Source organism: Lagopus leucura, unplaced genomic scaffold, assembly GCF_019238085.1.
Source record: "Lagopus leucura isolate 7727_CA_CO unplaced genomic scaffold, USGS_WTPT01 Super-Scaffold_100001, whole genome shotgun sequence".
In the NCBI taxonomy this organism is placed as follows: Eukaryota; Metazoa; Chordata; class Aves; order Galliformes; family Phasianidae; genus Lagopus; species Lagopus leucura.
Window position 1 is genome coordinate 100,106,135 of NW_024962262.1, and position 21,195 is coordinate 100,127,329.

Here is a 21,195-nt window from a genome sequence, read left to right on the forward strand (position 1 = left end):
AAATAAAATAAAATAAAATAAAATAAAATAAAATAAAATAAAATAAATCAATGATCTAAAGTGACTTAACTGACTTCATGTTTTGGAGTTTTCTTCAGCTTCTGATTCTGCCGTAATTTGAGTTCACTCCACAAAATATTTGTTCATTTAACCCTAGAGTCCTAGGATAAACCACAACTTGTGTCATGGAAAAAGCAATTGTTGAATGTCTAGAACAGCACTTGCCCTATTAATAAATGGAAATCCAATACACCAAAGAAATAGCAATAAAATAAGATCCCCTTTTTGTGATCTAGAGACAGAAGTGATCCACCACAGACTGTGTAATTCACAAAACATTTATCCAATATACACCAGAAAAATTTATGCACAACTTCAACATCCAGGACTGCCAGTGTAGCATCTTTCATTAAAGCCACTCTGCAAAACCAAGTTAATAAAAACAGAAGTCTCTCAAGAGAAAAAAAAACAACAAGAGACTCAAAGCAAGAGCCAGAGGGGAAAAGAATGGTGGGACTCAACCCAAGCTCTGCCAAGACACAAGAATAAAGGGCTGTTTCCTGCTAAAACATTCTACATTTGCCAGACTTTGTTGTTAGAACTCTACTCTGGAAATGAATAGGGCCACTTCACTCCACAAAGATCCTTCATTTTTGTCTACATTGGGGGGGCTCTCTCCTGTGCAGCTGTAACAGTAGCCAAAAATCTACTACAGACAAAGCATTAAGCAAGGCAAATTAGGAAAAGTCTCTCTACAATAGGAATTCCTAATAGCTTTGTGTGGAAACCTGAGTTTTCTCAAATTCAATGAAGACCCAGTAAATGCTCACTGCATACTAACTTCCTTTCGCCTCTGAAAACAGCATGCAACCTCAATGTTTTGCTCTAGCATACAGAACACCTCCAATACTATCTGAAAGGTAAGTCAGCTTTCCTAGAAGAATCAGTACAACTTACCTAGTGACTAAAATTAAAACTAGCGATTAGGAAAAACTTCCTTTCCAAACGGGATAGGAGATGCTAAAGGTTTCAACCTCTGGATTAAACACGTTGCTAAATCCAGGTGGCTTCAGGAGGATCTGAACTTCAAATATCTATGCCCATCTGTGCATGAATCCACATAGAAGCTACTCCTATTTGGAAGGCATTTCTCAGGTATCTTAGATCTTTCAAAAAGTCCTACAGATCAGAATATACTGAACATCCTCATACTGGACTCCAGCATACAGCATAGGTGTTTACTACTCTTTTTCTGAGCCAAAAACACTTTGCTGCCTCCAGGCTTCCAGAAGAAACAGATGCTGTGCCAGGGACTGTCACAACCACAAATCCAAAGTGGGCACTTCAACCCTCTGCTCATCCATCAACCTGAGTACGACTTCTTCAAAGGCTGTTCTGAAGCTGATCTGCTGCAGCAACCTGTGTACGTACCTGTGTACAGCTTGTTCCATGTATCTGGGGATTAATTTCCCCAATGGATGAGTGACCCCTTTGTGACAGCAACAAATTCAAGATGGGAGCGCCTTGAAATAGTTTATAGAATCATAGAATCACCAAGGTTGGAAAACACCTAAAAGATCATCCAGTCCAACCGTTCACCTATTCCCAATAGCTCCCACTAAACCATGTCCCTCAACACAACATCCAGCCTTTCCTTTCCTTACAATTAACTCAGAAAAAATCTGAATGATAATAAAAATTATGCTCTATCCAACTACAGTTTTAAATTCAACTTTTTAGGTCCTTAAGGAGTGTGTGGTGATTTCAGTTACTGCCTTTCTCCATAACCCATATTGTACTATAGATAAAAATGTTAAAGATTAAAATTGCAATCTGACAAAAGGCATTTTAGTGGTTGTCACCATTTTTTTTTTTTTTTAAATCTTCAATGCCTTTTTCACCATCATATTCATTAAAAAAAAATACGAAAAATGACTGATCATCAATACAACCAGTATAGTAATAATGATGTGATCAGGCAGCCTGAATAAAGAAGGAACAATACTTCATCAAAAAATGAATCATATTTCATCACAGCAACTAGTCTGAAGTTCTCTTCTTAAATTACTAAGAATAATGGCCAGAACTGCTGAGGTTCACAAAGGGCTAGTAAAGTATCAGTAGACCAAAAAAGGACAAACATCTCTGTCTCCAAGATAACAAGAGAAGAAAAGAAGCCTGGGAGGTATTCTACTTAACATCAATTTGTAATTCTCCAGAATATAACTACAGGGAAAAAAAAGAACAACATGCAGGCTCAAAAACAGTCAAAAAAAAACAACAGCAAACATAGATTTGTTAACAGCAAAGCATGCCAGACTAAGAGTCCAACTTTAGCCTCAAGACACATTAGGCATACAACTCAGCAGTAATGATATTGCCATAGTAAGAGGAACATGTGAGGGCCAGGGAAAGCTTACCTATAAAAGAAGGAAGACCAGGATAGGAAAAAAAGCAGCAGAATAAAATGTTTCTATTTACTTTAAATGATGCTCTCAATATGAAAGGTCACAAAGGTATTGCAATATTCTTACAGTAACATTAGCAGTGATGACTGCCTTGCTACTAGAAAAGAAAAACGGTGCCAAAAGCTCCTGACACCTTCAGGAAGGCAAATAACATCTAAAAGTAGGTTTCACTAGAGGGTGGAGAGGCACTGGAATAGGCTGCCTAGAGAATCTTGTGATGTCCCATTCCCAAGGCGTTCAAGGTCAGGTTGGATGAGTGCCTTGAGTGGCAGGGGAGTGGAACTGGATGGGCTCTTAAGGTAATTTCCAATCCAAACCATTCTGTGATTCCAGCTGTGAGCCTGGAATGCAAGCTAGTGATGTATGAGAACCTATAATCAGAAGCAAGACCATATAAATCTTCAACTTTGCTGAGTTAACATCAGAAGTAAACTAGATGTATCAAACACGTTCTGTAGCAAGATTAATGTAGATCAAAATGTCAAATGGCTCCAGTATATGAAGGGGACATGTACAATGCTTACTGAACTTATCCCTGACTAATTTAGAAGGCCACTGTGGGGTACAGGGAAGAGATAGCTGTTCAATAGCTTAAGTTCACACCTGTACAAAAATGCCTGGCACTTAGCCACATGCATTGGTAGCAATGCTGACAAGCGAGATTTTCTTCCCATTTACTGTAAACAGTTCATATATTTACCTCATTCACATAGATTTTTTCATCGGTACCCATATACACTTACACTGATAGCAACAACTAGAGCATTGCTGACAGCACTAGATCTCTGCTAATTCACGTGCTATCTGGTCATACACCAACACCTGACTGACTTACCTTACATTAAATTTTCCTACTGACAGTTTATTTGGATTTCTAAGAATTTTATCTGTAATTCCTTGATGTACCTATTAGTTACTGTTTTTAAGAGCGCCTCATCAAAGAAACAAACTTGATGAAAAGATCTCCCATTGATGAAGAATAAATCAAGGAATTTGAAAAGAAGGTCTCAGAATTCAAGATACTCAAAATATAATTAATCTTTCCAACAAATGGTATTTTCTTCTTAGGTATATATATTAGTTGCATGTTCTAGCTGTGTAGCAGAAATACACAGAACACTAGGTAGATAAATTTTTCCACAGCCAGCTAAACCTAGCCTGATGGACTGCACACTCCAGTGAAACACAGCTGAAATCACAGAAATTGTGTTTTCTAGTAACCATGACAGGACTGCCAAATGCTTAAAACATCAAATCTTTAAGGGCGACAATAAGTACATACTGCTGAAACTTGAGGACAAATGCACTTCCAGCTTCAAATTTGAATATTCTTCATTAGCACACAGCAGATATATGATGCATTCCAAGCTGTCAATAGTTGAACTACACTAAGCCTGGCAATAGGAAGAGCGTAAATTAAGAAGACAGTTTTTCTTTCTTCATAATAGAGTGCAATTCATTCCAGATAGCCATAAGAGGGCACTTATAGTGAGAGGAAAATGACAAAAGCCCAGAGCATATTGGACTTGCAAATTTGAAAACAGAATAACAATTTAAAGTTCCACTGCTGTTTGAGGGAGTGTCTGGGGACAAACAGCAATACAACACTAACTTTGAGCTTCTTGGCTTTTAAATTAAAAGATTTAAATGATAATACAAAGGAAGTACATTCTCACATACAGACCACATGTAAATTAGATAACAGTAAACAGGTGATAAAAATCCTGATGAGCTACTTAGAGCAACAGCAGAAATTCAAGTCAGAGAGAATAGCTATCACAAAGCCAAGTCTGCTCTGAGCACACCTGTCTATTATGTAGGAGCCTTTGCTAGAGGAATGACAGCAGGAGAGGTTATCTGCTAGGATACCAAGTGAATCCCAAAGAGCTACCAGCAGTAGTTGGAAAGACATACAAGCCTTTTTACTATTTTGGAGTTTCCTATTCTAAAAATGAGGAGACATTTGAGGCACCTTTGCAAGATCTGCATTTGCTTGCTTTGGCAAATTACAGGGACACTGTATTCAAAACTTGAAGTGTGACAAAGCTAGGAAGATTTACATAAAATCAGAACACCTAAAGGAATGGAAACAGCTAACAAGCTTATTGAGTATCCCACGTCAAGACTTCAGAGTAGTCTTACACATAAACTATTTTTGAAACAACAAAAATCTAAAATATACATGAAAACCTTATTTCTCATCCATACTAACCTCCAGTAAATCATAAGAAGCCTTCAGTTACTAAGTGAAATACTACTTATGAAAGTTTTCTATGGGATAACAGGTTCTCCTCTCCATCCCATTCTGCCTCCTCAGACTACTCCTCTATAAAATAAGAGTAAAAATAAAATAAAATACTCCTATAAGATAGAGCAGTCAAAGGCATTTGCATGCCATTAACTGTGTTGATAAGCAACTGAAATGTGCTCTCACTTTTAAAATATAACCTTAAAATTCCTAGTTCTGAAATCATTCATACATCCCTGCAACTTGTGGTTTACTCAGGCTTACCAAAATATACACAACTCTTTTGTGTATTACTATGTTTTTCACTTGAAGTTTTCAGAATTACAATTTTATGATTGGGAGAAATAGACAGAGTTTCTGCAAGGTCACAGAGACATCAACAGTGAGAAAATGAAAGTCATATTTCATCTTCCACTTTTCCTACTTCTCCTCACAAGCAACCTGAAATGCATCTGCCCTGACACCTATTCTAGATGAAGTGTTCCATTTCAGAAACATAGAACATCAGTCAGGATGTGGATGGTGATTTTCATGAAAAAGGCAAGTGTCCAGATAGAGAAAACAAATATTCCCTGAGATGAGGCAACATTAGTATTATCCGCATGAGACTATTTTAATCACAGAATCGCAGGGTTGAAAGGGACCTCGAGGATCATGAAGCTTCAACCCCCCTGCCACAGGCAGGGCCACCAACCTCCCCATTTAATATTAGACCAGGCTGTCCAGGGTCCCATCCAACCTGGCCTTGAACACCTCCAGGGACGGGGCATCCACAACATCTCTGGGCAGCCTGTTCCAGCACCTCACCACTCTGTAAAGAATTTCCCCCTGACATTCAACCTAAATCTCCCCTCCCAAAATTTAAAATGAGACCTGGACAGGCTGAAGAGCTGGGCAGAAAAAAACAGATGAGGTTTAACAAAAGCAAGTGTAGAGTCTTGTATCTGGGGAGGAATAATTCCATGCACCAGTACAGGTTGGGGGATGACCTGCTGGAGGGGAGCTCTGCAGAGAGGGACCTGGGTGCCCTGGTGGACGACAGGTTGGCCATGAGCCAGCAGTGTGCCCTTGTGGCCAAGAGGGCCAATGGCATACTGGGGTGCATTAAAAAGAGCGTGGCCAGCAGGTTGAGGGAGGTGATCCTCCCCCTCTACTCTGCCCTGGTAAGGCCTCATCTGGAGTACTGCGTCCAGTTCTGGGCTCCCCAGTACAAAAAAGACAGGGATCTCTTGGAAAGAGTCCAGCAGAGGGCCACAAAGATGGAGAAGGGCCTGGAGCATCTCTCCTATGAAGAAAGGCTGAGTGAACTGGGTCTGTTCAGCCTTGAGAAAAGAAGACTGAGAGGGTACCTGATCCAGGTCTATAAATACCTAAGGTGTGGGGGGGCAGAATGGCAAGGACGGACTCTTTTCAGTGGTGAGTGGAGACAGGACAAGGGGAAACGGCTGGAAACTGCAGCATAGGAAGTTCCGCACAACTTCTTGATTCTTGATTCTTGAATGTGCGCAAAAACTTCTTTACAGTGAGGTGACGGAGCACTGGAACAGGCTGCCCAGGGAGGTGGTGGAGTCTCCTTCCCTGGAGATGTTCAGGACCTGCCTGGGTGCCTACCTGTGCGACCTGCTGAACCTGCTTTGGCAGGGGGGTTGGACTCGATGATCTCTGGAGGTCCCTTCCAACCCCTACAATTCTATGATTCTGTGAAAACCATTTCCCCTTGTCCTGCAATATTAATTAATACATTAATTCTTCCACTCATTGGCATGTCAGATGTCAAGCTGTATAAAGAATCAGATTGCTAAAGCAAATAGCTCACAGAAAGCAAACTTTGTGAAGGAGGATGACTCCAAATTGCATGCTCATTGGGTGCTTTCCTGTATACCTGGATGATTGCTTCAGGAATCTCTCCAAATGCAATCAGTGCAATTGATTGCTCCTTTCCCAGATAAATCAGTAACTCTTATATACCAAGTTAGTACAGGAGGATGAAGAAAATTCCTTATGGTTACACTCAAAACACATGAAGCAGTTTAAGCACAGTCATAGAATCACGTGAATTGGAAGGGGCCTTTAAGGATCACCTCGTTTAAGTCCCCTGCAATGAACGGGGACACCTATGGCTACATCACATTGCTCAGAGTACAGCCCAACCCTGAATAACTCCAACGACTGGACATCCATCACCTCTCTGGCCAACCCATCCCTGTGCCTCACCACACCTATTGTAAAAAGCTTTTTTCCTTACATCTAAATCTAAATCCCGCACCCCTGGTCTCCTGGCCCCGTAGCGACCCAAACGCTCCAGAGCAACCGGCTGGAGGCGGGCTGACGGAAGATGCCGCACCGCCCATCAGCCCCCGCGCATGCGCACAGGCGGTAACAGGGAGGGCCGGCCGCACGCTGGGCAGGCGGCGGATGGTCTGTGCTGCGAGCTCACACACAGCCTGAGAGGCCGCGAATGTCCCGCGCGGCGCAGGATGCAGACAGAACGGCAGGTCGTTACCTGTGCGAAGGTCCCGCGGTGCAGGGCCCGGATCACGCCGCCCGGTGTCGCCATGGCGAAGGCGGGAAGGGGCGGGGGTGAATCAGGCCTGAAGTGCGGAAACGTCGGCGCATGCGTCCTAGTGTGGTGCTCGTGCGGAGTACGCATGCGCAGCCCTGAGAGGCAGTTTGTGGGCGGAGCTGCAGGAGGGGCGGTGACGGGATGGTGCGGATGGTTAATAGCTTTTTTACGTTTTAAAGCCGTGCTTTTACCGGGCGTTGGGTCGTAACTTAGGTTTATTTCCCAATACTACAGCATAAAATGTCAAAAATCTGCTTTTGCAAGTGTGTAATTACCAAGGAGAAAGCTTTGCAGCACCGCCTAAATAGAAATGCTGTAATGTTGCTATCAACCGGATGTTGGTTTCAGGCAAAGCGATGAAGAATAAAGCTCTGTGGGTTCCAGTGGTAACAGGTTAAAGAATGAAGGTACAGATCATAGGTATGAATTTAATACGTGTAGCTGTACAAAGGCAATACTTCTCAGGCGTTTTCAGTATCTTTGAATTAGTACCACAGAGCATTCTAATTAAACTTACCAGGAGAGCACACATTTAACATACTAAGGGCTGATTAGCTGACAGCTTTCCAAAAATACTGGTCGAATTTGAATTGGGAGACTTTTTAGTGGACTTCTGTGGTGAACTTCTACAGTAGCCCTTGCTTTACCCTACTCAGTAGGGTCAGTGGTGATCTAGAATATACTGAATAATTCATAGTTGAAATCTGCCCTTGACACAAGTAAATAACAGCAGAAACTTGGCCATCACTCAATTCATTCTGATAATCAGAGTTTGCCAAAACAAAATATATTAAAAAAAAAACTGAAACTGGAATAAAAACATGAATTCAGGTACTTGTTTCTTTTTCCTCTTCAATCAGAACCAAGTCTGAAATTGTCAAGTCTTCTTTGCTGAAAGACCTAGAATTTGTGTTGGACAAATAATTATATCTACTGCAATCCTGTTTCTGAAATGATGAATTATTTTTCTTACTACTGGAGTATTGAACAGTAGATACAAAGTTCACTTTGTGTGTCCTTGATTAGGAAAAAATACTGAAAAATTGACGAAAAACCTGAAGAAAATAGCCATCAAAAGATTGAAGAGATGACTTTGGGATATGCCTAAGTGATGAGTGAAAGGCATGACAGTGCTATCAGCAGAACAGAGTCTACATTTTTTGGAGGGAGGAGGGAGCAGGGTTAAAGTGGTGGGTGGGTAGAAAGACCTCCATGATAGGGCTGTAGGTAATAAAATACGTATTTTCATAAAGCTTTTAAGAGGCAGTGCCTTACACAGGATTCAGCCTTGGTAAACTTAGGGATGTGTGTAGTACTCTAAGGTTTTTGTCCACAGCCTCTTTCTCTTGTTTGATGTAAAAATCAGAAGTTGTTTGTTGGCAATGGCAGCTAACTATAAAAGGGAGAAATGATTAAAGAAAGTGAATACGTTTCAAAAATCTAAATTTATTCCCTGCCACTTGTCCTAAAGTTCTTGTGTGATGCTAGGCGAATTGTACTTTGCCATCGTATTTCTCTGGTACTGTCTAAAATAGGGCACGTTCACGACATACCTTGGTCAAGCATATGATGTACAGGGTGATAAATGAGATGGCAGACATTACTGTATGCAAAATTGTGCATTGCATAATGTGATTTGCTTTTTTTTTTTTTTTTTTTTTTTTAACAAAGGATGCTAGAAAGATGCGAACAAAAAAAGCAAGAAAAGGACATTTTGGCAAACTTGAAATGACAGAGATTGGAGACTAGGTAGGGTGGAATCCAAAGAATACAGAATCAGAGGTGAAGTTGGAACAGGCAAATAAAAAGCACAAGGAATCCAGTCCCTCTCTTCACATTTCTATACAAAGAAAAAACCCCTTCAGACATATATGTTGGTGTGGTTTAAAAGCACATCTTTGAAATTTTGGAAAGCCTCAATGAATCCACTACTCTTACCTTTTTCATTTTACGTATGCTATGGAGGAGTTTGTCCATTGTTATAAATCTGCCTGCTCAACAAAGCTTTAGCTGAACAGCCATTTGAATGCACTGAAGATCTGGCAGAGAGAATGAAAAGATATTATCCTTTGTGTGCTGAATCTGCTGATAGTATCATAACATCACAGAAAACTATCTTCTGTGAAGTTCATGGAAAAACATTATACTGGTAGCCACTTGGAAACAAAAGCACCTAGAATCTTCTGAAATCTGTAAGCCTTTTCTCCCTATGATATACTGGGAAAAAGAAATCTTTCCTACATGTTCTTTTGTATTATTGTCAGTTGTGGTGGCTGTGTTCTTTACATTCATTTTGAATCTGTGTTTCCTGTCATGAGCAGATTAAAAACAGAAGAGAGCAGAGTGAAAGTTTTCTATTGCAAACATCTGTGTCTGAAAAAGGATTGTGTTTCCATGCCCTGGAACATCAAGGGGAAAAGCTTGCCCTCCCCAGACACATACCTTTAGTTTGCAGCAATAAGGAGTTTATAGACAAGGTTGGTTTAGTACAGTAAATAGAAAACCCAAATCTGCTATTGTTTCTGATGCTTAATCCAGCCTGGATGTCTGAGGAGACCTTCAGTCAACATTCCCAGCAGAGATCTATCTTATTTTACATCTGAGAGAATAACTGAATGCTTAACATATTTTAATGTAGGCAGTGCTTTTAATAACTCATATCCTCTGAATATGATACTCAGTTTTGTATGCAAATATTGCTTGTCTAGCTAGTGTTCTTAGGAACTGTTATTAGAAATGGAAAGTGAATGCTCTTGTCTTCCATAAATTAAATTAAATCCACAGGAAGAAAAAAAGTCTGTGTCAATGAACTTCAGAAAGGAAAAACTAGTGCTAATGTATCATCCATATCTGTCTGGTTTGAAAGAACACAAGACTAGAAAAGATGTTGCAAGATCCACAGGGGGCCAGATATACAGTATGCTCTCATATTACCTGCTATTCCTGTAGGAATTTAGCCCTGGAATAAAGGAAATTTATTAGTTTAGATAGTGCCACAAGACCTTCTTATCTCATACATAAATGCTCTCATGTCAAAACCTTTGAATACCAATATTCATGCAATGCAAATACTACCCAGATTATATTTTTCTAGATTCCTGAATTTCCTTACCCCATTGTACTTAGAGAATTGGTAAATTGTATGCAAAGCTGTAACAAACCTGGGAAACTGTTTAATAAAATCATTCTTTGAAATGGTTATTTAGTCATAATTTTGTTGGGCTCTGTGGAGATTTTGCTGGTAAGGAATAGGATTTCTGAAGTAGAAATGTCTTCATGGTCTGGTGTTTTACTTCAGGTAATGTTATTAGTCTTATCTCTCATGGTCACTTCCTGAATCTGCCAAACATCCTTCAGACATACCCAACTGATGGTGATTGATATTTTCATACTTGTGAATATATTAAAAGATTCTTAAGACTGCAACTATTATTACTAGAATTAATAGAGAAATTAAGCATACTTAAAAGCTTTAAACCAATATGGCAAAGTTTGTTCATTATCTGTTAAAAAAGAATCTTCTAATTAGTCAGCCTTGGAAATTGTAGAAAGGGGATGGAATTCACATAGTCTGAAGCTCTCCTTTGTAACTCCACTTCTTCAGATAAGAGAATCTCCAAGCTGTTATTTTAACAATGGCAATTAGCATAACTATCTCTTGCTTACTCTAAAGCATATATTAGGGTAATTTTCCTGTGTCTTAGTATGTCTACCCAAAAGTTTCATAAAATGCTACAAAGAAAATGAAATTAGTCCCTTAAACTGATTCTGGAATAAGGATGTTGGGAGAGTAGGATATGAAGAGATCTGATCACCGAATTCACATTTAAATCAGGGGTCATTAGGTGTCAGTACTTCTAAAAAGTCATTGATGTGAAACTTACCATACATTTTTATAAACTGTTTCCATTTCTAAAAATTATGCCCTATTTCCAACAATCTGAATTGATGTAATTTCACTGTTCAGTTTTAGATTGCAGAATTTTGTTGCTTTTTCAAGATAAAATGCTTTTTACTTTCAGAAATCCTCACCCATTATAATTAAAAAATATCTTTTTTCTTAAGCAAGTAGCATAGACTATTTTTTTCATAACTGTCATCATAAAATAGGCATTATTTATTTTAAGTTACTTGTAACTCCGTAATCTTTGCAGTTTTTCAACCTCTTCTGTTCGTATTAAGAACCAAAATGTTTCACAATACTATTGCTATATTCAATATAATACAGTACAATATAATACAATATGATTATACTAATTTGCCTGCTTCCAATGATCTGCATTAGGAGAAAAAAAAAGAGGTGTTGCTAAGAAAGTTTGCAGGAAGGTTGCTGGAATAATAAGTAGCGTGTATGTATCTTTACATTTTATATCTATAGTGTTGCCTGCTGCACTGCACTGAGAGCTCAAGTTCTTCCTGCATGTCTACCACTTCCTGTGTGAGTGCTTTCCACAGTATTCCAACCTGTAAGTGACTTACAATTTTTTGTTTTCAGGTGTGTGACCTGCACATGATGTTCACACACTTCTTGATAATTCCCTTTCTTACAAAAGAATCCATCTGTGTATAGCTGGCTGTTTCTCAGTACTGTTTATCATTCCACAGAGCTGTGCATCATCTGCAGACTTTACTAGCTGTGCTCTCATCTTTTCTTCCATGTTAATAAAAATACTAATTACTTAACTAAGAGGCTTAACACCTGTTAAACTGGTAGTGATTTAACATCCGTTTAATGTACTGCTCAATATACACTTTACTGATTATTTTATGTCAATCTTAAAAATTAGACTGTGGTGAGATACAAAAATATCAAAATGTAGATGTGGCATGGCCAAGTGTATTTTGAGATACTAAAATAACTGAAGTACATAAAAGACAAAGTTGTTACTGTATCTCTGAAAAAGAAATAAATTCAACTGGGTAATATCAAATAATATCCCCAGATAAAGATTTTCAAGATTACTTTAAAAAAAAATATTGTATTTTACTGTTTATACAGACATCTATGGTTCTGCACTGACTATTTTGCTTCTGTCTAGGGAATACAGAACACCCATGGCTTTTGAGATACTTCCATGGGAAGCTGCTTTGTTTCACCAGAGCAGCAAAAAAAATACTGAGATTGACATATAGACAGACAGATAGATAGATGATAGATGGGTAGATATAGACAGACCCTAGCATTCCTTTCTTTCTGCACACTGAATCCCAGATGTTCTGTCACCTCCACTGCTGAGGGAGGAAGGTAGCACAACCAAGCAACCTTATTCCATGTCCCTTGCTTTTCTGTACTCTTCGTGATAGTGGCAGTGGCTCTTCAGTTCCCCACACATTTTCCCTGAGCCCTCTGCTGTAGCCGGTCACCATTTCTCCGTTGCAGAGTTGAAGGGACATTGTCCCTCCTCCTTTGAGCAGAAGAACAGTATTTTGCCCACAGTGCTGTGAGCCTGGAACCATCCTTCTGCACGTGCCCTCTCCATCCTCTCCATCTCTCCTCCAAGGTCGGTGCTCCTGGCCTCCCATTCACTGTGGCAAGCAAGCACGCTGCCTCCCACCTCCCTTTCAGCTTCTCCATAGTCTGGCACAATAGGCTATTTCCTCACAGATGCTTATTATGAATGGCCACACTCACTGTTATTTTTGTTGTTGTTTCTTCCACATGCAGAATTGTTTTTAGGCTGCCCATCATCATTCATTGTTCTCCCTGAAACAAAAACTGCCATTGCCCTTGGGGGAGATGGTGACTGGCTATTCTGTGAGGCTTCATAAAACACAGACCCTGTTAGGAACAATGGGAAAAAGCCTTCTCAGCGTGGCCACCAGCTGAGGCTTACTGCCGCTTGCCGCCTGTCCGCAGCACTGGGGAGTGGCAGCCATGTTGAGGGAGGGCCTTGGCCTCTGAGCAGCCTCCAGGCCTTGCTGGGAGGGAAAATGCGATTACACACAGCGGAAGAAAAAAAAGCATTAGCATTATGATTCACAGAAATAGGCAAGATGCTATTTCATAGAAGTTCAAACTCTTAAAAGTCATTAAAATTGTAGTAACATACTCAACCAAGTCAAACTGCAATCTGTTAAAATCCCACCTACACAAGCATGCATTTCTCCCTAGTTTCATAATTTTGTAGTATGAGTAGTCATTTTCTTTCATTATTCTTCATAGCAGGAAATTCCCTCTTGAGATTTAACCCTGCCATAGCTACACTGAAGATCTTTATGGATTTAAGAACTATGGCTATTTCAGTTGTTTTGTATTTAAATTGATAACATTTATATTTAAAGATTCAATGTATATTCTCTCCTTTTCAGAGTGGAGACTTATTATTTAGAGCAAGTTATTCATCTAGAATGATGAAGCTGCATTCTCAACTGAAACACTGAGGTATACTAGATCAGTACACCAAAAAGTGTGTTGCTGGGAGCTGAGCTTTCTGAATTATGGCCAGCCATCATTCCCAGAGAGGTTGCTAGGTGTGCTTACTGCCTTACATGCCAGCTAGATGAGGGAACAAGCAGGTGTCCATGTGCTTAGTAATAAATTAAACTGTGGATGCCGTGCCCAAACTAAACACTGAGTGGATTAATTAAAGTGACTAAAACAATGAAAAGCAGGAGAAAACTGGGAGCAAAACAAAAATCATGATACAAGAAATGAAGTGAATACACAATGGCCTTGAAAGAAAGCCAGAGGAGGGAGCATTCAGTGCAAAATGCAGACCGCAAGCCGAACTGGATCATGAGCAAAGCATTGGATTCTTTTTCCATCTTACTATATTTGAAGAAGTGGGACTTCGTCTGTAGTAAAACAGGATTACTTCAAAGAAATACCTGGCTCTTGTAATCAATTTTTCATTCTAATGGAAACAGCCTGCTATGTTTTGAGTACTGGCTTACTGCTCAGGCCATGATAAAGTTGGACAATGAAAACACAGAAAACTGAACAATGAGGAAAAACAGAGAGGGAGGATGGAGAGAGATTTGGGAAGAAGACATGGCAGATAAAGCACAGAGAGATAAAAAGTATGGATCAAGTATGTATTCTTCAGTGTGATAGCTGGGAGATACTTGTGGCTCTGGAAGAGAGTAATCTCTAAGGTATACCCTTGTTTGAATTTCTGATGAAATGGAAGACCCTGTCTCTCCTGTATCCTTGCCATTTCAAAAAATTAGCCCTCTCAGGCAGACCACAAGGCATCATGATGGAGGGTTAAAACAGATGAAGCTGCTGCCCATTTGGAACACACTCCGTCTTCTTTCACATCTGCAGAGCATTTAGCTACTTGCATCTGGTTGTGTTTGTGCAAATATAATTCCATATTCGCTAATAATTCCCGAGGCTAAAGGCCCCTCTCCTGTAACCTTGTTAATATTCTCACAAGGCCTGGTGTGAACGCCTCACAGCATTTGGATTAGAATTCAGTCTGGTGGTTTTTTTTCCTCCCCCTGTCTCTTACCCTTCTCTCTCTCATACTTTTCTGGCCTCCAGTTTCCTGGCCACCCACATGACGAGACACTCTCCCTCCCTCTCTCTCCCCATTCTCAGTTTCAAGGAATTTCCTTTTGTCAAAGGCAAAGTGTGATTGACATATTTTCCCCCTCTTAAGTGCAGTCTTCTTAATACTTGATTTAACTATGTCCTTATGGGGCTCGTATAATCATTACCTAGGTGAGAAAGAGACCCCCTGCTCCCTCTCCGCCATCCGTTCTTGGTCTTCAAGCTCCAGATTGCTGGCTATTTAGCACTCCTTACATATTTTTTATTCACTTTTTAAATACATTTTTAATAATTTGGTGCTGATGTTTGATGACTTCCAGCATTGGAAACTAAGGTCATTTGTTTCTCCACAGAACAGGTACCACCAAAGCAGCAAATCTACCAGCTCCTCTATCAAAGTGCTTTGGACTCCCCTTTCAAAGTATCTTACTCAGGTAAAAAAAATGACCTTCTTCTCTTCCCTTTTTGAGGAGAAAGAAATTCAGTTTCCTAATCAGGCCTCAACCCTGATGCTAAGATTGTTCCAAAAATGAGTCAGAGCTCACCCTGACTACAGTGTCACAGGAGTCAGGGACATACATATACAAGGTAAGAGCCACTTTTATTAGCTGTCTGGACTTCAGTAAGACCTTGGACACAGTCCCCCTGATATCCTTTTTCCCAAGTTGAAAAGAAATGAATTTGACAGATAGACTGTTAGATGGACAAGGAACTGGTTGTGAGTTTGTACCCAGAGGGAGGTGGCCAATGGCTCATTGTCTGGATGGAGTCAGTGACAAGTGGTGTCCCTCAGGGGTCTGCACTAGAACTGATGCTCTTAAATATCTTCATCAGTAACATCAACAGTGAGATTGAGCGCACCCTCAGCAACTTTGCAGTTGATGCCAAGCTGTGTGGTGTTGACACACCTGGGGGATAGGATGCCATTCAGAGAGACCTAGACAGGCTGAAGCACTTGGCTGAGGTGAACCTTGTGAGATTACATAAATCCAAGTGCAAAGTCTTGCATGTGGGTGATGACAACCCCTGCTATCAGTACAATCTGGGGTATGTAAGGATGGAGCACAGCCCTGCCATAAAGGACTTAGTGGCGCAGATGGATTGCAAGTAGGACGTAAGCCAGCCATGTGGCATCATAACCCAGAAAACCAGCCATATCCTGGTCTGTATCAAAAGAAGCACAGTCAGCAGGTTGAGGGAGGTGTTCCTGCTCCTCTACTCTGAGCTGGTGAGACCTCACCTGGAGAATTATGTCCAAATGTGAAGTACTCAGTATGAGAGAGAAATAAACCTGTTCGAGCATGTCTAGAGGAGGGTCACAAAAATGATCCAAGGCATAGAACACTATCAGAATCTAAACAGGGCTACAAGAAAGAAGGGGACAGACTCTTCAGCAGGGTCTACTGTGATAGGGCAAAGGGAAATGGTTTCAAACTAAAAGAAGGGAGATTTAAACTGGACATAAGAAAAAAAGTTTTTTACAATAAGGATAGTGAACAGGAAGAGGATACTCAGAGAGGTGGTGGATGCCCCATCTCCCTGGCTATCCAAGGTTGGGCTGGATGGGGTACTGAGCAGGCTATGTCCCTGTTCAGTGTAGGAGAGTTGGACTAGGTGATCCTTAAAGGTCCTTTCCAACTCAAATTATTTTATGATTCTATGATTTCACCAGTTCTCTACTGGTCACTCATTTCTATATCACATTTAATGATGGTATCTGTTGTACTCCAGACTATTTTCTACATAAGACCACATAGCACAGACCCAGCCAGGACTCGGTGTACTACCCCAGGCCTGCTGCCTGCCCTAGGTAGAGACTGAGGTGTGCCATGGTGGCAGGGCAAGGAGTGGAGAGAAAGTGACAGTGATGCTTGGGCAGGCAGATCAGCTGCTAGCAGGAGGAGAGGAAGGCAAGCCTTCAGGCTGATAGCTTGGATTTTTTCATGATCCCCAGGTAATTTGTATTGGGCACCCTGCAGTACTGTTCTGACTGGTCTGGTTTTAATGTTTACATGGAAGCAGGTTTCTGTCTCTTTGCTGCTGAGCAATTGCAGTGAATACCTGTAACCTTCAACCTGGCTTTCCTGATATTAAATTTAGGTCTGAGTGAGGCTCCTTGAAGAAAACCTGAACATTGCTTAGGTGTGCTTAATCTTATAGCCTTTAAATGCTTCTATACAAAATCAAATCCCTCCTTTGACTGTTTTGATCCGTGTCATATAAACTGGGACAAGAAGGTCTCCTGGAAAAAAATCTGCATTTATAATGACTGTGGGCTGGCTGTGGGAACTCAGCGGAAGAGGTTGCTCAGAGCCAAACATTTTCAGTGTGACAGGAAGGAAGCGTAACGAGTTTTTTTTACTAAATATTTGCAAGATTTTTCTGTACTTTTTAGTCATTATAGTAGGAAAACAGAGTTTTGTTTTCCATTTAGCAGGAATAAAAGGTTTTGAGGAAACTGTTACGTAAAAGTAAATGTTTATAATTAAGCATGTTGATAATTTGTGTGGCATTATTATAATAGCTTGGTTTCAGTTAAGTTTGAAATTTGTTACATTTGAAGTAACTAGGCTGAAATTTCCCATGTCAGGGATTAATGTCTCTGCCTTACATCCTTCTTTTTCCCTTCCTTTGAGAAAGGGAATAATTAATCAAGTTTTCAGAGAAAAACTAGGGAGACTTTATTCTCATGTACAAAATAAAGTCCTTGAGGGGATATTAGAAGGAGTTCATAATCCCTACCTAATTTTGATGAAAGACACGGTTTTTGATCAGCAGTTGGGGTGGGGATCCCTCTGATGTCAGGAATGTGTGCTTGCTTATTTCTGTGAAAATTTCCTTGCATTTACTCAAGTTATGAGCCTCAGAAAGATTCACTTTGCAGAAAGATGTTAGAAATGCACATTCCCTGAAGGATGGCTTTGTATTCTCAAACCCAGGAGTGAAATGCAATCTTCTCTCCTACCAGAACAGCGGAGTACATGTTCTGGTTTCAGGTCACAGGAGATGAACAGCAGTGCTGCATCTGCTCTGTTTTCAGTGTTCATCTGACAGAGCATGGGAGAAGACTGCTGAGGTAAGGAACTGGGACTGAAATACTGGGAAAAAGGACATTGGGACAGTCCTGTATTCAAGGAAGGGTTTATGGCTAGGACTGGAAATATGACAGAGGAGGGACCTCAGATGCTTACTGCCTAAAGTAGAGCATGCTGTAGGTAATTCAAATTGGCAATTTCAAAATTGAATATTACAGGAAAATAATCCACAGAAAATTAGCGATTCAGGCTTCAAGGCAGAGCTTGGCTGATGTGCAGTAATATGTGAACCACCTACAAGTAGGAAAAAAGATCTCAAATGTATCTGCAGCATTGATCCAGTGGAAAACTGTTATGTGAATATGTAATTAAAGACTGTAAGGTAGCTCACAGATAGGCCTGAAATAAGGTCTGACTTATTGCTGATGATCCTTAACATCTGAATATTTCACTTTGCAAGTTAATATTTTCTTAACATAGTATTATTTATACAATACATAGACCTGGGACAGCATATAGGCCAGAACCTATCCTGCTGTGAAGTGAGTTAGAATCAGAATCTTATTAATGGCTTAAATGAAATTAATTAACAACTATTTACCTTGGCTCTCTCTAAACTAAGAGGATTCAAAAGAACACAGCCTTTGCTGAGCCAGCTTCTGGTACGGTATAGTGAGATGGGGCCAAACTGTAATGATATAAAAAACATCCTTTCATTCTTGTCTTCCTTTCTTCACACAAACATGTGCAGCTGCGGCCCATCGCTGCTGAAAATAGACATCATCACAATATGGCAGTGAATATTTTCAACCATTCTTTTAAGAAAGCTTTTATCTTTTTTTGGCCCCACAATGTCTCCAGGCAATCTATCTCTATTGTCAGGGCCCTGCTTAATGAAGTATTGTTTCAAGAAGCATAGTCCAGCACATTCTTTTTCTGGTGTGTGCCCAGAAAGGAGTTATCTTGTAGATGGCTTCAACATCTTATCAGATCACGGTTCTCAGCCTTGCTGTTGCCACGTGTCAGGACTGCCTCACCTGCCATGAAGAGCCTGCTCTCTGACTTTGTGCTGGTTTGGCTTACAAGCTGGTAAAAAAAACTGATAATGGATACTTTACCACAGCTATTGATAAAAAACCTGAATTTTCCCATTTTGGGAAAGTGCCAAATTCCACTGCTGCAGAGTAAATGAGTTCATGAGGCTGTGACTGAAATGCTTGGAGAAGGTGGAGTGAGAACTATTGTTTCCAGCGCTAAGACAGCTCTTCATTGCTACAGTGGTTTACTCTTGGTTCACGTTCTCACAGTTACTTCTATAGCTGCAACTGTCAGAAGGTTTCTAAAACATTAGCTGTGATTTCTAGAGCATGACTGGGCTCCAGTGCTGTGGGAATCAGCGTTTCTGACCACAAAGTTGCGCAGACTGCATCCCCTGGTGTAGCTCTTAGCACCTGTGATTGTTGTCCTCCTGCACTTTCCTCCAAAAAGTTCCTTTTGACCATCCTATGCCTCACAGTCTCGTGCACATCTTCTCCACCCTTGTGACCTGTTGGGCCTCTGTCCAAGATTTGGTGAAGCATGTCTCACCTTCATACTAACCCATCTTCAGGCTTGTGGCATTCTGCTTAAATGGTTTCTCAAGCTGATAAGGCTGCCTTGTAAACAGCAGCGCTCTGTATGAAAACACAGAAATCAAATTCTGCAAACTTTGAGAAACCTTAGCTTTCAGGATGACTTCAAATATTTCAGAAGACAAGCCACCTGAATCTTGCTAGAATATTTGTACAACCTCTTCTTTTCTGAAGAAAATCCCCTCTGTTCTCTGATGTCAGAAATTGTCAGTAGTAATTATTTCTTGAAGCCTGAAGAAGCAAGTAAATAAACCAGAACCTCAAAATAAAAATATCTTTAAATCTTTTATGCTTTTAATGAAGTATTTGGAGAGAGTGGGGGGAAGGAGAAAATAGTCTTGAATAAGTTGCTGATGGAAAGTCACAATTTATTAGATGTTTTCCAGGCATTGTGTAAAAATCGCTGTTGTCTTAGTGTGCTTTAAGCCCCAAAGAACAAAATACAGAAAATCTGAAACTAGTAATTGGGAATGGGGCTAGCAGCAAGCAGCATCACGGTGTCCTAGAGAACAGAGCTAGAGGGATCTATCACCACCAGAGACCAATTGGTGAAAGTGGAATACAATACAGAAGAATTTGACTCACTCCACTGTCATCAAGTACCTGTGAAGCCCATGGACTGTGAAGCCCATGGATGAAGTACGTCACATCCCCCTTTTGGTGGTCAGACTACATATGAAATGAAAATTTACTACTGCTGCTAGTAAACTGAGTAACAAAGACATTTCTGTGTCTCTGTTTCCTTAAGCAGATAGCAAGCATAGGGGATGCTGGGTCTTTTGTTATCAGCACTTCAGCAACTACAGCTATTGATAGCAAGGACATATTGCTCTATGTTTAGATGGGGAACAAGGCAGAAAAGGAAACACGAAGCAGAATGCTTTCTACCAGGAATACTGGAGTGTGGCATCTGATGTTTCTTTTCTTGGCGTGAGTGACAGGGAACTCCCTTCTGCATCTGATTTTGAGTTGTTTCCAGGAATGTAGGATTTGGATTTTCCAGAGGGAGCTCCTGGTGCTGCTCTATGGATGCTTTGGACAGTGAAGGGCATTGTTCTGGGAACTGCAGCTTGCACAAGGAGGATTTATACATCAAGTCAAGTCCCTCCTGTCCTGACCCCTCCTGCCTCCCAGACATCTGTGAGAGAACACCCCTGAGATGGAACTGGTGAAGAATGGTTTATTTTGCAGTGAAGGGGTAATCTCATAATAGCCGGGGAATTTCTCCAAGTTCCTGGGACTACCAAATGAGCGCTGCCTGGTGCTGCTGGCTGAAACACCGCAAACAATGGGAGCTCTGAAGAAGGCAGAGCTGCTCAGCACCCACAACCCATGTTTATTTTCTCCAGAGATGAAGGGGGAACTACAGGTCAGCAGGAATTGTGCATTCTGACTGGTATTTATTGACTCAGAAGTCCTTGCTGACAGACAGACAGACAAGTAGAAAAGGCTTCCATTACAGTGACGTCATTTCTTTCCTTCTTCGCCCCTGAGGCTTTCACTTCTGACACTCTTTACACAGAGTGTCTTTACACACTCTTTTGCTGTGGCTTCTCCAGCTGCTGTTGGGGTGAATGGCAGCTGCCTTTCACCCTTCAGGTGCTGGAAGATGGGATGCCTGGGACTGTCAGGCTGCTGGTGACATACTGTAACACATCCTTCAGAGCTGCAGCAAAAACAGAGCTTTGGTGTTCAGTCTTCCCTCTGAGATCTGGATGAGGCTGTAAGTCTGGGTCAGATGCTGGGTATGAACAC

At 40.7% G+C, this 21,195-nt stretch overlaps 1 protein-coding gene across 4 annotated transcripts in view; it reads right to left on the reverse strand.

Annotated features, from left to right (window-relative positions):
- Positions 1–7,345, reverse strand: part of WARS2 (tryptophanyl tRNA synthetase 2, mitochondrial) — a 49,255-nt gene extending 41,910 nt beyond the window's left edge. For 2 of the 4 annotated variants that reach the window (XM_042867793.1, XM_042867794.1), the window contains exon 1: positions 7,220–7,345. In XM_042867793.1, the coding sequence (XP_042723727.1) occupies positions 7,220–7,273 (54 nt within the window). In that variant the 5' untranslated portion in view covers positions 7,274–7,345. The remainder of the gene's footprint in view (positions 1–7,219) is intronic. The other 2 variants (XM_042867796.1, XM_042867795.1) reach the window with 1 other exon arrangement.
- Positions 7,346–21,195: the final 13,850 nt, after the last annotated feature.